This window comes from Neofelis nebulosa, chromosome 1 (genome assembly GCF_028018385.1).
Source record: "Neofelis nebulosa isolate mNeoNeb1 chromosome 1, mNeoNeb1.pri, whole genome shotgun sequence".
Classification (NCBI taxonomy): domain Eukaryota; kingdom Metazoa; phylum Chordata; class Mammalia; order Carnivora; family Felidae; genus Neofelis; species Neofelis nebulosa.
This window is the reverse complement of record NC_080782.1, coordinates 43662233-43676669: the sequence shown is the minus strand read 5'-3', so window position 1 is coordinate 43676669 and position 14437 is coordinate 43662233. Positions and strand designations below refer to the sequence as shown.

The window sequence follows — 14437 nt, the reverse complement described above, 5'->3', positions numbered from 1 at the left end:
CCTTCTGTGTTTTTGCTTGTTAAAACAGGCAACTTTACAGAGTTTATTGTGAGAAATAAGACACTGGCACGTCAAGACGTTCGCCCAGCGTTTGGCATAATAAACGCTCCACGGAAGCTAACGCTGTTTGAATGCCATCCCCTCATTCCTTGCTTGTTCCTCTATTCCTTCGCTCAATTTTAAAATAAATCTATTGTACTTCGGCTCTTCTTCCTAACCACGGACCAACTCAAAGAAAGGACCAGGGAAACCCACCAGGCCGCCCAATTGTTAAGCGAAGAAATTCCGGGCTACGTCATGACGCACGAGGCCCGCCCCCAAGGGCGCCCAAGACGCATAAATAAGACGTCAACGGGCCGGGAACCAGCCTCGGGGCCTGACGGGATTGTGGCGGTCCTCTCTCCCAACTCGGAAGCCGCCACTGCCTCCAGACGCTCTCAAGATGGCGACTTCTCTGGGTTCCAACACCTACAACAGGCAGAACTGGGAGGATGCGGTGAGTATGCCTGCCGGAGGAGGACGGAGAGAGGCGGCGAAGCCGGGCCTCTTTGGGGCGGGCAGGGCCGTGGCTGTGGATCGGCCGAAGGAATTCCGGGAAGGAGCCAGCGCTGCGGCCTAGCTCGGCCAAAGCGGGAGGCTGGAGGGCGGCCCACCTTCGGGCTTGGAGGGAGGGGGCTTAGCCAGGGTCCGGGACCTGCCCCCTTCCCACCCCTGCCCTCTCCTCTCATTTCGAGCTGGTCTTTTTTTCCCGCCGCTTGCCGGAAGTGCAGACAGCGCCCCCTCCCGCGACCGGGCCCGTGCAGAACCTCGGGTTCCTGCCCTACCCTGTCCCCCACCCTCGCTCCTTGTCTCCCCTCCCTCCCCCTTCCCCACGAGTGTGGCTGAGATGGCAGGGTCTTCCGAGCCTGGCTTTCAACCAGATTTCCCACTTTCACCAGGACTTCCCCATTCTGTGCCAGACATGTCTTGGAGAAAACCCATATATTCGAATGGTGAGTAATCGCGTGTGAAACGAGAGTTCTTCAGGTTCTGTCATTGTTGTGTTACCTACACGCTGTCCGTGAAATGCTTCTCCTAGCCAATCCAAAGCAATGATGCTCCTTTACTAACCCAAAACACAGGACTATTTGCAAAGGACTGTCATGCTTATTCTGTCTTTGGAACTCAGCGGCATTCCTGAGATCCAGGAGTCATAACAACAGCTAATATTTGTTGAGCATTTATCTAAGAGTGAGGTGTATTAACCAGGCAAATACGGTTTATGTTTTTTTGGTATGGCAAGCAAGGAGCAGACCTTGGATATAAATTCAGATAGGCTGACTCCAGGGACCTTAGCAAGGAAGAAGGAGAAACTCGGTGTCCTGATTCCTAATCCAGTGCCTTTTGGCCACTGCACCTTGTAATCTGTTTAGTGTAAGGTAACCCCATCCTTATAAATAAGGGTAAAATCACCAGCAGTTAACATTTAATAATTAGAATAGGGCTGTGTTGTGATCCATCTCCGAGATCTTGATTGTATACAGACTGTCTGCACAGGAGGGTATAGTAGGTACCTCTGACTAAACTTTGTAAAATGGGCTAGCCATAGCTACGTCCTCCATGATTTGGGGACTGTGGACACTATTAGGAATTTTAGTTCTTCAGCGAGAACTTGGGAGCCAGAAGTGAGCGGAAGAGTTGTGGCAGTGGAAACATACGTATTTACCCAGTATTAGATCCATAAGATTCTTAAGAGAGTATAATTCATAGCAGGTAGTTAGAATATATCTCTGTCATCCCCTGCCCGCCCCCCCCCCCGCCCCCCAAAAGAGGTGGTCCCCACACACACACACCTCATTAGGATGCCGGGGATCTCCAGACACATTTCTTAGATTGTATTTAGGGAAGGAGAAGACATCTAGTTTTTTTCTTTCTGTAACCTGCTGTTTTTTGTTTTTTTCTGTTTCAGACCAAAGAAAAGTATGGGAAGGAATGCAAAGTAAGCATGTCTGTTAAAGAGTAATGATTTGATTTGATTTTCCTTTTCTTTTCAATTTGCTGGGCTTTGAGCTTCTCCAGTAAAAGTCAATGCTTCACAGACTTTCATGTATCATTTATGTACTCACTGACTGTTAACTGTTTAGTGTGAGAGGTAAGAAAGTGAGGCCTTTAATGTAAAGGTTCTTAACCTGGCGTCTGTGAATGGGCTTTGAACCCTCAGAGATGGTATACTGAGTGTTGTTGTCTGACCGTGCACATGAGGATTTAAATTTTTTTTTGACATTAATTTATATTTGAGAGACAGAGCACGAGCTGGGGAGGAGCAGAGAGAGAGGAAGACACAGAATCCGAAGTGGACTCCAGGCTCTGAGCTGTCAGCACAGAGCTTGAGATGGGGCTCAAACTCACGAACTATGATATCATGACCTGAGCCGAGGTCAGATGCTTAACCGACTGAGCCACCCAGGAGCTTCCAAGTGAAGATTTTAGCAGAGGAGGAAGGTCATAGCTGTCATAAGATTCTTAAAGGAGTATATGGCATTCCCCAGTGTCCCCCCAAAAGATTAAGGGTCATATGTTAATGGTGGTTACCTCTAGTGTGGGGAGGACTTTGACTTTTGAGTATTTCATTTCTGTACTGTGTTAATTTTTTAACTCCTGGGGATGGGTGTGCTAAATGGAATCGAAATGTCAGATGGTGTTTAGACTACATGATTGCTAAGATCTCTTCTAAACCCTAGAGTCAAGGATCCTTTCTTTAAATTCCCTGTTGTTATTAAATCCCCTAGCTTGATTGGCCAGACCAGCATCAGGGCTCTTATTTTGTTTATTTTGTTTTCCAGATCTGTGCCAGGCCATTCACAGTATTTCGCTGGTGCCCCGGTGTCCGCATGCGTTTCAAGAAGACTGAAGTGTGCCAAACCTGCAGTAAATTGAAGAATGTCTGTCAGACCTGCCTCTTGGACCTAGAATATGGTATGTTTGCCCTAACAGATCTAAAACTATGCAGATGCAGGTGCCCTAGATGACAAATTAGTCGTTTTGTTTTCTACTTCTCACCCCATCTCCAGTTCTGACCCCCCTTTGGAGTGCCTTTTGTGCTCTGCTTCTCCTAGGAAGAGGAGAATCGTGCTAGGCCATCCTAGAGCCCTTCCGGACAAGGGGAGGAACTTAACTTAAGGAAAAGTTGGGAATTAATCAGGACTGGCCCAAGCCTCTCTGTACATCTGTGTAGCCAAAGTGAGGCAAAGGCATTGTTCCTATGGTAGATAATCTCTTTGCCTTGGGCTTCTTTCAAAATCTAAAGCTCTTTCCCACAATCCCTACCAGAAGCATAGGCTAATTGTGCTTTAGATTTCTGTGTTTTGGGGACTGATGTGCTATAACTGCTCCTATTTTAAAAGTAATTTGGGAGTGATTTTTTTTTTTTTAACTACAAGTGACTTTTTGTTTATGAGAAAAGTACTTTTTCAATAAGAGTTTCTACTATACAATAAAATAAAAGGGAAAATATAAGTTTATGTATGTTAAGAAAGTTAGCTGCTAATCAGAGTCCTGGTCATATATTGTTTAATATTATTTACTTACATGTTTGTTAAAAGAAGTGTTCTGGTTCTGGAATATAGTGACTCTTACTGACTATGACTATCCCAAGGATCTAGAACACCAGCCTAAAAATAACCCACTTTTTATGTTTATTTAAATAAATCCTGTTCCAATAAAAGCTAGGTACTTCATTAATTACAGGTCAAATCTGACCATAACCAAAGTTTGTCATCTAAAAGATTTTCTAAAACCTTCATTTCAAATATCATGACAGCTTAGGAATTTCGACAGTTGCATAGAATGCTCTTAGGTAGTTTTGGCCTGATGGTAATAAAGATTTTGAATAAAAATAAAGCCTCTGGGGACGTGTGGGTGGCTCAGTTGGTTGAGCATTGGACTCTTAATTTCAGCTCAGGTCATGGTCTCATGGTTCATGGGATTGAGCCCTGCATCAGGTTGGGATTTTCCCTTTCCCCTCTCTCTACTCCTCCTCCCCGCTCACTCTCTCTCTCTCTCTCAAAATAAATAAACATTAAAAAAATAATAAAGCCTCTGATACCTAGAAAGCTGGAGGAGAGAACAATGATGTTGTATTCTATGTGCATGTTCAATATGGATTTGTTTTAAAATGTATCTTGAGGTTTTTTCCTCCTTTTCTTTGTACCAGGCCTGCCCATCCAGGTTCGGGATGCAGGATTGTCTTTTAAGGATGATATGCCAAAGTCAGATGTCAACAAAGAATACTACACACAGAATATGGAGAGAGAGGTGTGCTGCCACTTTCTTGATGTGATTTTATATTTGGTAGAATCCTAGTGGATTGATACAGTCTGTGTAATTTATCTTTTGAACTTGTCGTCCCTCTGTAGATTTCCAACTCTGACGGAACACGGCCAGTTGGCATGTTGGGGAAAGCCACATCCACCAGTGACATGCTACTCAAACTAGCCCGGACCACACCCTACTACAAAAGGAATCGACCCCACATTTGCTCCTTCTGGGTAAAAGGAGAATGTAAGAGAGGAGAGGAGTGTCCATACAGGCAAGAGCTGAATTCCATTTTCATTATTTGCTTTTAGATAATTAGTCATCTAAGAAATGGGAGATGCTAGCTTAAACTATTTCTGCTTTAAAATCTACAAGTTTAGGGGCATCTGGGTGGTTCAGTCGGTTAAGCATCTGACTTCGGCTCAGGTCATGATCTCACAGTTCATGGGTTTGAGCCCCATGTCGAGCTCTGTGCTGACAGCTCAGAACCTGGAGCCTGCTTTGGATTCTGTGTCTCCCTCTCTCTCTCTGCCCCTCCCCTGCTTGCACACGCTCTCTCTGTCTCTCTCAAAAATAAATATTAAAAAAATTTGGGGCGCCTGGGTGGCTCATTCGGTTGGGCAACTGACTTCACTTGGGTCATGATCTCACAGATTGTGAGTTCGAGCCCCATGTCAGGCTCTGTGCTGATATCTCAGAGCCTGGAGTCTGCTTCGGATTCTGTGTCTCCCTCTCTCTGCCCCTCTCCCACTCACGTTCTGCCTCCTTCAAAAATAAACATTAAAAAAATTTTTTTTAATACATATTTTAAAAATGTAATTAAACAAGTTTATGCAATTAGTGTCATATATCTCATTTCTTAGGGCTATTAAATTTAGAAGAGCTTGATTAAATTGTTGTTTTTACTTGTAATGGGACTTTAACTCGTAACCAAGCCTTGGGAAACTAAGTTATTATGCCATATAATACGATGTTGACTCTAAAAGTTTCTGCCTGAGAAGTATGTCATGGTTTAAGTCTCAGTGTGTAGTTGAAATCAAATGAAGGCCAGACCTCTAACAGGTATGTGAGTATGTTTCAGTCAAGACCGCCAAGCGTCTGGATCAGAAGTTCTTGATTGGGTCTTGGTTAACCACACACCCACCAAAAAAAAAAAAAAAAATTATCTATACTTTTTTTCTGGGGCTGGTCCACAGCCTTAATGAGACTCTCCGTGGAATGCAGGACTTCAGGTTTGTTAAGAACCATTGTCCTAGAGAAGGGTAACCATGTTTTGATTACTTTTTGTTTTGAAGCAGAGTGTGCCAAAAGCATTTCTTTATAAGGAAAGTCTGTTACCGTAGATGGTCATTTAAATGGCTTTTAGGAGGCTGGCAAGTGTTTGTGTGATACAGTAAATCCTTTTGGTGTTAGCTTTGTTGTGATAATTATGTTTTGGTATGGCCATGGTTTCTAGTTCAGAAGGCATTTCAGGGTATATGTACGTAGCTACTATTGGGTGATAACCTGTAAATTCTTTTCCTTTGTTTTACCTTCATGTGTTGTTCTGTCTTGAACCATAGGCATGAGAAGCCAACAGATCCGGATGACCCCCTTGCTGATCAGAACATTAAAGACCGATATTATGGGATCAATGACCCTGTGGCAGATAAGCTTCTAAAGCGGGCTTCAACAATGCCTCGTCTGGACCCCCCAGAGGACAAGACTATCACCACGCTGTATGTTGGTGGTCTGGGCGATACCATTACTGAGACCGATCTAAGGTTTGTAGATAAAATTTTATGAGCTCTCTGCTTTTAACTGCCCTGAAATACTTTTTTGGGCAAAAACACAGGCAACAGGATAATTCTGTACAAAGTACATTTTTCTTTAGCCTCTCTATAGTTATGCTAATTAGTCACGCTAACAAGAATTTTTATAAACGTGTCCTTTCTCTTGCCAGAATAGTAATGTTCATCGGCAGTGCTTATAGTGCTTACCTGATCCTTCCACGTGATAATAATCACGAGATTCTATTTGACCTAATAGCCAAATAGAGTCTTTTAAATATGGCACATATCCAAGAATGATTAATTATGTCAAGGAGGGAGACCTTGGCAGTTATAAAACTCTCATGGTTTAAATTGTTGGCTTTTTAAAGAGATTTCTGTTTGCTATGTTTATATTATTCTTGGCTTGTATTTTGCTTGGCCAATGGGACATCTAGACAGATAGTGATGGAAATTACCCCTTCCAGTTACCCACTTATCTCCTATAAGTGTATAACCTGCCCTTGGTAGCCTGTCTCCATTAAACCCGGTCTAAGTGAGCTAGACAGTCCCTACTGCTGGCCGACGCTTTCCCTGCTCCTCCCTTTTGTTTCATTGTTGTTGTTGTTACATAGCCTTAAAAAACTTTTTTAGAGGTGCCTGGGTGGCTCAGTCAGTTAAACGTCTGACTTTAGCTCAGGTCATGATCTCGCGGTTCATGAGTTGGAGCCCCGCATTGGGCTCTGTGCTGACAGCTTGGAGCCTGGATCCTGCTTCGGATTCTGTGTCTCCCTCTCTCTCTGCCCCTCCCCCACTCACACTCTGTCTCTCTGTCTCTCAAAAATAAATGTTTAAAAAGATTAAAAAACGGGGCACCTGGGTAGCTCAGTCGGTTAAGCGTCTGACTTCGGCTCAGGTCATGATCTCACAGTTTGTGAGTTCGAGCCCTGCGTCGGGCTCTGCTGACAGCTCAGAGCCTGGAGCCTGCTTAGGATTCTGTGTCTCCCTGTCTCTCTCTCTCTCTCTGTCCCTCCCCTGCTCATGTTCTGTCTCTCTCTGTCTTTCAATAATAAATAAACATTTAAAGAAATTTTTTTTTTTTTTTTAATTAAAAAACAAACTTTTTACAATGTTCTTGGCTCATGAGCTGCGGGGCTGAGTTTGCCAGCCCCTTATGGAGGGTTTAGGGTCCCTATGAAACCTGGATACTGGAGCCTCTTTTCCTCCATGGAACAATCCCTGAGATGTTTGTAAACCTTTATTTACTCACTATTTTTCTTATACTCTTTCTCAGTAAGTAGTACCCACAGTAGGGCAGGGTACTGGGGGAATTACCTGCAGGTAGTTAGGCAGATGACCAGGGGGCCACCTGCCTTGTGTGTGAGTGAGTGCAAGAGTGAATAATCCACTGCAACCTCCTGGGAGTGTCATTAACTCTCCTGTTTCCCTGCCTGTATCCCTTCAGAAATCACTTCTACCAGTTTGGGGAGATCCGGACGATCACCGTCGTACAGAGACAGCAGTGTGCGTTCATCCAGTTTGCCACGAGGCAGGCTGCAGAGGTGGCTGCGGAGAAGTCCTTTAATAAGTTGATTGTCAATGGCCGTAGACTCAACGTGAAATGGGGAAGGTGAGAATTGGGCTATTTTATGATGTCTTTATTGAGATTTTCAAGGAAATGTTTCATTATCTGGGGGCTAGTATGCTTTTGGTGAATGGGTTTAAGTCAATAGGACCGTTAAAAACAATGTTTCATTCTCTGACACTTCTCTAACACTGTGGACATTGGGAGGATCCTGCTTTGGAAATTTATTCAGGGCTTTGCCGTTGTAATCTACTCCTTTGAAGGTTCTTACCTTTTGTGACCAGCTGTTATAGGCCAAATATAACGTCAGGGCAAGAAAGATTGGATTTGAGAGTTTACAAATGCATTAGACCTAGTTTCTGCCCTCTAGGGGCTGGTTGTCCATGGAGAATAGCTAATTGAAGTTTGAAAGTGATGATTGCATAAGAGAGACTCAAGTGAAATACCCTGAAGGTTCAAAGGGAGAACATGTTTCCAGCTTGGAACCAGGAAGGAGCGCCCCTTGTGGGTGCTTCCTGTGTGCTGATTAAGCACTGCGCCAAACACACATAGGTCGCTGCTTCTTGTCCTCAACAGCATTTCCAGCAGAGTTTGAATCCAGGTCTTTCTGGCTTTAAAACATTTGCTTCTGTCTACTCTGCACAGTGGCATTTAGGGGAAAAGAGTATTCTCTGAAAAGGAGGCAAGGAGCAAAGGAACTCTATTTGGAAACACAAGAAGCAGAGGTGTGAGAGAAGGTGGGACAGAGTGCTGACATTGTGTGTGTGTGTGTGTGTGTGTCTGTCTGTCTGTCTGTCTGTCGCCCAGGTCCCAAGCAGCCAGAGGAAAAGAAAAAGAGAAGGATGGAACCACAGACTCTGGGATCAAGCTAGAGCCCGTTCCAGGACTGCCAGGAGGTGAGTGCAAACTTCCTGCCTACTGGGTAGCTTGCTGACTTCAAATGCTCACCCTGCCCTGCTGTTCCTCAGTGTCGGGAGAGACCCAGGCAGGTCTCTGGCTACTGTAGCAACTCTTTTCCCCCACCAGGAGCCCCGGGCTTAAAGGAGGTAGAAACATCGTTGCACGGTCTTCTTCCCTTTGACTGTTGGCTGTTTTCTCTTCTCCAGCTCTTCCGCCTCCTCCTGCAGCCGAAGAAGAAGCCTCTGCCAACTACTTCAACCTACCCCCAAGTGGTCCTCCAGCCGTGGTGAACATAGCCCTGCCGCCACCCCCTGGTATTGCCCCGCCCCCACCCCCAGGTAACATCCATCTTCTTTCTTAGTAAATAGGTCTCATTTAGCCCAGGAAAATCTTTGTGAGAGTCCTGTCTCCACACCTCATTATCGTGGCTAGAGTTTGCCCCATAGAGGTCTGCAAGTAAACCTGATTTGTTAGGATCCCTGATCTTTCGTTTTTTTCCCTGGCCTGCCAAGGAGGAGAAGGTTGCCAGTTTTCTAAAGATCTGAGTGTGTATGATCAGAATGGGAGTTACTGGATTATAGTGATCTCTCATCAGTTTGTCCCCTGTTTGGCTCAAGTTACATTTGACTTTATCTTGGGGTGGCGGGGGCAGTAATAAGCAGTTCCAGGACCAGGACTTTGTGTAGCGCTGCTCTAGGAAATGTCAGTGGCCATCTGAACAGTGTAGGTAAGTCACAAATAGCCGGTTCTCCTGTGGCAGAGTTCCCATACTCTGTAACAAAGTCCTGGTTTCTGAACACCTTCCATTCTAGTATAAGGCATTGAGGTTGGTGGTGACAGAGTCTGGCATCAGCCTGGTTCCTTCCTCACTTCCCAAATCCTGATTGCATCCTGTCTGGTAGGCTTGGCGTGTTAGGCACCAAAGGCTCAGATGACATAGTACCAGATCCCTTTGGGTCCTGTGGAGTTTTCTTTTAACCTGGTCTGAGGGGAAAGCTTTCTAAAGCCGAGGAAGTACTACAGGTGGACATGCCTAAGCAACTCTGTGAACTGACATTTTCTGAAGCCCCTTGTCAATTTGACTTACGGCTGGGTGGTTTTGACCTTAGAAAGATTCACAGGTTTGAAAGGTTGTCCAGGAAACGGCAAGCCTAACAAATTTGTCCTCTCCCATCTGCAGGTTTTGGGCCACACATGTTCCACCCAATGGGACCACCCCCTCCTTTCATGAGGGCTCCAGGACCAATCCACTATCCTTCTCAGGACCCTCAGAGGATGGGAGCTCATGCTGGGAAACACAGCAGTCCCTAGCACACTATCAGCACGCCAGGGCTTTACGGAAGAAAGGGCGTTTAAAAATCCCAGTAAATGAATCTTGGAATAAATATATTTTTTCCTTCCTTTGTAGTTTCCGTGGTAGCTGAATGTGTTCAGATGTGGGCAGTCGGAGAACGACAGCCATGCTTTCCTACTCGTGTTCCAAGGATTGATGGACCTCAAATAAGCTGCCATTAACACATCTGGTTACTACTATAACATTGCTAGTAAAACTCAATGCCTGTTCTCCTTACTTGTATGGCGAACAAGCGACTGGGTGAATTGGAATGTCTAACGGAGTTACCATCCCAATTATATATTCATTTTGTATCTTTTTTGGGGGGGAAAAATTGACCTGCGGTAAGATCTTTTTGACCATTTTTATGTCCATTGGGTACTTTTCCTTTTTATCATCTGAGAAAAGATTACTAGTACTAATCATTGTAGTGGCATGAGTGTGATGTAACACTTCGGAAGTCACGTTCTCAAGGAGACAAGTAGAAGCCAGCACCCAGCACAGCCCAGATCCTTCCTTACCTCTCCTCTCCTCATTTATTACTAAAGGCATCTGGCGGCTAGTTTCACTTCTCTGCCCTGCTAAAACAAGATGAAAACAAAAACCGCTTTTTAGTCCTATCAGTCGGATGGAAACACCGATGTGGAGCTCTGTGTTGTTGAAGAAATCTGGCGTCTGGGATGAAATGATTTTAAAGAGCTTCCCGTAAGCCATGTGAACAAACTGTGAAGTGAAAGTGGCGGCGTGCGTCGGGCTGGAAGGCTGTGGCCCGCAGCTGGGACTGTCCTCTAGCATTCACCCTCGTGTGTCTTCAGCGTCTCTCTCCTCGTACTCCCCTGCTGCTGGGCAGAGGACTCTGTTTGGTCTTAGAATGTTTGGATATAACTGAATTGTAGACGGCAAAAGTAATTTGATGTTGTGTTGTGTGTTTTTGTTTTTAAAAAATTAAAACGGGTCAATTTTCCAAACGTTGTCATAGGCTTATTTCTAGATTTTTGTGCTTTGTCCTTTGGTAGCTCACCTTGAGGTCAGTGGCAGTTAGAATCAAATTATGTATAAATGTAAGTTTTTGGCTTTAGACTGTTCCGATTTTTATCTCTGTATCCATTCTAGGATGGGAAAACGGCCCAGGCCTTTTTCGTAAGTGCTTGTGGTTAGTTGTGAGGTTGGAATAAGAGAATGCACAGAAGGCACTTGGCACGGAGCTGCCGGGAGGTGGTTGACAAATGGTAGCTTTAAAAAGTCACTGCCATATTATCCAAGTCACTTTAAAGAGAAACAAGCAAAAATTATCCAAAAGTCTATTTTTCCTGAAGCCAATTCCATGTCACTTGGGTAAACTATGTATTTCTGGGATGAACATAGCCCATAGGACCCTTTTTTAACTTCTCTGGAGAAAATTGTTTTTTCCTCTAGAGAGCTTCCTCTGGGTTGCTTGCTTTTTTTTATTTTTAATTTTGTTTTTTAAATATTTCAAAATTAATCTAGAAGGACTTAGAAAATTTGATTTAATTTCTAATAATACCAAATGTGAATCGGTGAGGGTACTTCCAAGTATTTTGACACCGTTTGGGGTAGGGTTTGTTTCTGTTTTGGGCCTACTTTTGAACCTGTAAAAGATTTTTAGCCAATTTGTGAATAAGATGTGGATTACGTGTAGTGTTTTAATAATGCCAAGTTTGATTATTTATATCTGTACATATATATGTATGTAAATATGACTCCAATTGTATATTCTTTTCGAGAAGGAGGGGATTCTAAATTTTCTGCACTCTCTGGCTGTGGATACATTTTTTTTTTGAAAAGCATAATATGCCAGCATAAGTTGAAGTGTAGAAGCGATGCTGTCTTTCTTGAGTAAATCAGAATTAAGAGCGATTGGCTTTTGACAAAAACTCTTAGGTACTTAACCAACTCCGTTTCCTTTTCCTCCAGGGCACACAGCTGGGGGTGCACTTGGTGAAAAGTAACCTTTGCCATTCCCAGACCAGGTCTGTAAAAACATCTCACCCAATCCCATGAATTCTTTTCCCATCTGGCTAAAGACACAGGAGGAGGATCCCTCCTCTGGAGGGAGGAAGATGGCAGAGTCACAATGGAAGGAGCCTGGGTTCCTTATCACTGCTTTGAGGAGGAGAGCGTTATGATGGGGGGGATTTTTGTTACAGTAAAGTGTTGAGACCTGGGGATTTATCTGTTACAGCAGCTAGTGTTACTCGAGTAACAGAGCTGTAGTTGAATCTCACCACAAAAAAAGAAAAACCCCATTTTTGTTGATAACGAGTGATGGTTTAAACAGACTCTGGAGCCAGATGATCTGCATTCAGATCCTCACTTCAGCACCTCCCAGCTGTGTGCCCTTGGGCACATTACTTAACCTCTGTCTCCTGGTCATAATGCCTCTCCTCCCAACCCTTCTCGTTGCCTGTGGTATTTTGGGCTGCTCCCCTCACGGAGGAGGCTCAGAAGGCACTGCATCATGACAACGAAATTAAGGCAGTGACTGCCCATGGGGCAAAGAGTGATGTGACAGATGTTTTAGACAAGTCAGCGAGCCACCACTGTAACCTGAAATAAATGGAAATAGAAGAGTCAAGGATGACACCCCCCGCCCCCCCCCCCCCTCAGGTCCCTGGGTTAGTCAGATGGGTGGAAGGGTGCCTTTTCCTGACCGAGAATGATGGTTAGGGGAGGACAGTGAGGTTGGGATGTAGGGGTAGGAAAATGAGTCCAATGTGGGGGTTGGTAAGTTTAACTGGAAGACCTATGGAACTTCCCAGCCCAAAGGGAATTGGAGCTAAAGAAAGACCCCAAGATTTGGGAGTTGGCAATGAAGTAGCATTTGAAGCTCTGTGTGTGGAGTGAAATCCTGCAGGATAGGGATATAGAACACGAGTTCTTAAACTTCAGTATTTAAGTTCCTGCACTGGGTCTACACAAGTTGGTGAGGCAAAGACCACCCTCCAAGAAACACTAATATGAGATGAAATGGTTTTCTGAGATTAGAAGAAGCTACCCTCCTCAGAGATCCTGAAGTCTTTGTATTCTCCCTAACATTTTATTATAAAAATTTTCTAACATACAGAAAGGTTGGATTTTACAGTGAGCAGTCACATATCTACTAACCAGATCTACAATTAACATTTGGCCATATTTGCTTCAACACATACCTGTCTATTCCTCCATCAATCTGTTTTTTATGCATTTCAGAGTAGACTGAAAACAGCATACTTCACCTTGAAGCACTTAAGCATTTATATAATGAACTTGAGTTCAATATTTGTAGATTTTCTAGGTAAAATTTATACAGATCGAAATGCACATATCTTGAATATGCTACTCAAGAATTTTGACGTTGTATCCATCTATGTGACCCAAATCCCTGTCAAGATGTAGAATATTACCATCATTCCAGAAAAATGTCCCCTGTTCTCCCTAGTCAATACCCTGGCTCCATCAATCTCCAGAGGCAACTACTGTTCTGATTTTTTTCACCATAAATTAGTTTTACTTATTTTAGAACTTTACATAAATGGAATCATGCATTGTGAACTCCTTGTATTTGGCTTCTTAACAACATGATGTTTTGGAGGGTCATCCAGGATGTGTATAATTCCTTCTTATTGTTGAGTAGCATTCCACTGTATGATTATACCATCACTTACCTTCCGTTGTATGATTTATACCATCACTTACCTATCAACTTTTTGCTATCATGAATTAAAGCTGCTTTGGATATCCTTGTACACTTTTTTTTTTTCTTGGTGAATATATGTTTTTATTTCTCTTGAAATAAATAGAGTGGACTTCCTGGATCACAATGCTGGTGCCCATTTAGTTTTAAAGGAAACCGTTGGAACTTTTCCCAAGATGGTAGTACCATTTTACATTCCCACCAACAAGAGTTCCAGTTGCTCCAAAACATCACCAAAGTTTCATATAAAAAGTCTTTTGACTTTTAGCCATTCTGATGGGCATATTGTAGTATTTCATTGTGGTTTCAGTTTGCATTTCCTTTTTAAGTAGTTGTTGGTTGTTTATATATCTTCTTTTGTGAAGTGTCTGTTCAAATATTTTGGCCATTCTTACTGGGTGTCTTTTTATTAACTAGTTACAGGAGTTTTGGTTTTTTTTTTTAATTTTTTTTTTTCAACATTTATTTATTTTTGGGACAGAGAGAGACAGAGCATGAACGGGGGAGGGGCAGAGAGAGAGGGAGACACAGAATCGGAAACAGGCTCCAGGCTCCGAGCCATCAGCCCAGAGCCTGACGCGGGGCTCAAACTCACGGACCGCGAGATCGTGACCTGGCTGAAGTCGGACGCCCAACCGACTGCGCCACCCAGGCGCCCCAGGAGTTTTTAAAATATATGTATGTTCTAGATGTTAGTCCTCTGTCAAATATATGTTTGCAAATACTTTCTTCACATCTGTGGCTTGCCTATTAACTTTCCTATTGGAAAGATGATAAGCAATTTTCTTGATGAGCAGAGATTTTTTATTTAATGAAGTCTCATTTATTGTCTAGCATACAAAAATATGTATTAGTTTGCCAAAGCTGCTGTAACAAAGTATTAT

The 14437-nt window shown here is 43.6% G+C and overlaps 1 protein-coding gene across 1 annotated transcript; it reads left to right on the top strand.

The window, feature by feature from the left end:
- The first annotated feature begins 336 nt into the window (after positions 1-336).
- Positions 337-13605, top strand: RBM22 (RNA binding motif protein 22). The gene is made up of 11 exons (XM_058720272.1): positions 337-496; positions 939-992; positions 1949-1978; positions 2823-2955; positions 4193-4293; positions 4395-4567; positions 5856-6056; positions 7507-7671; positions 8434-8522; positions 8733-8864; positions 9707-13605. Exons 1-11 carry the CDS (start codon positions 443-445, stop codon positions 9835-9837), a joined length of 1263 nt encoding a protein of 420 aa, XP_058576255.1. The 5' UTR covers positions 337-442; the 3' UTR covers positions 9838-13605.
- The last annotated feature ends 832 nt before the right edge of the window (positions 13606-14437 follow it).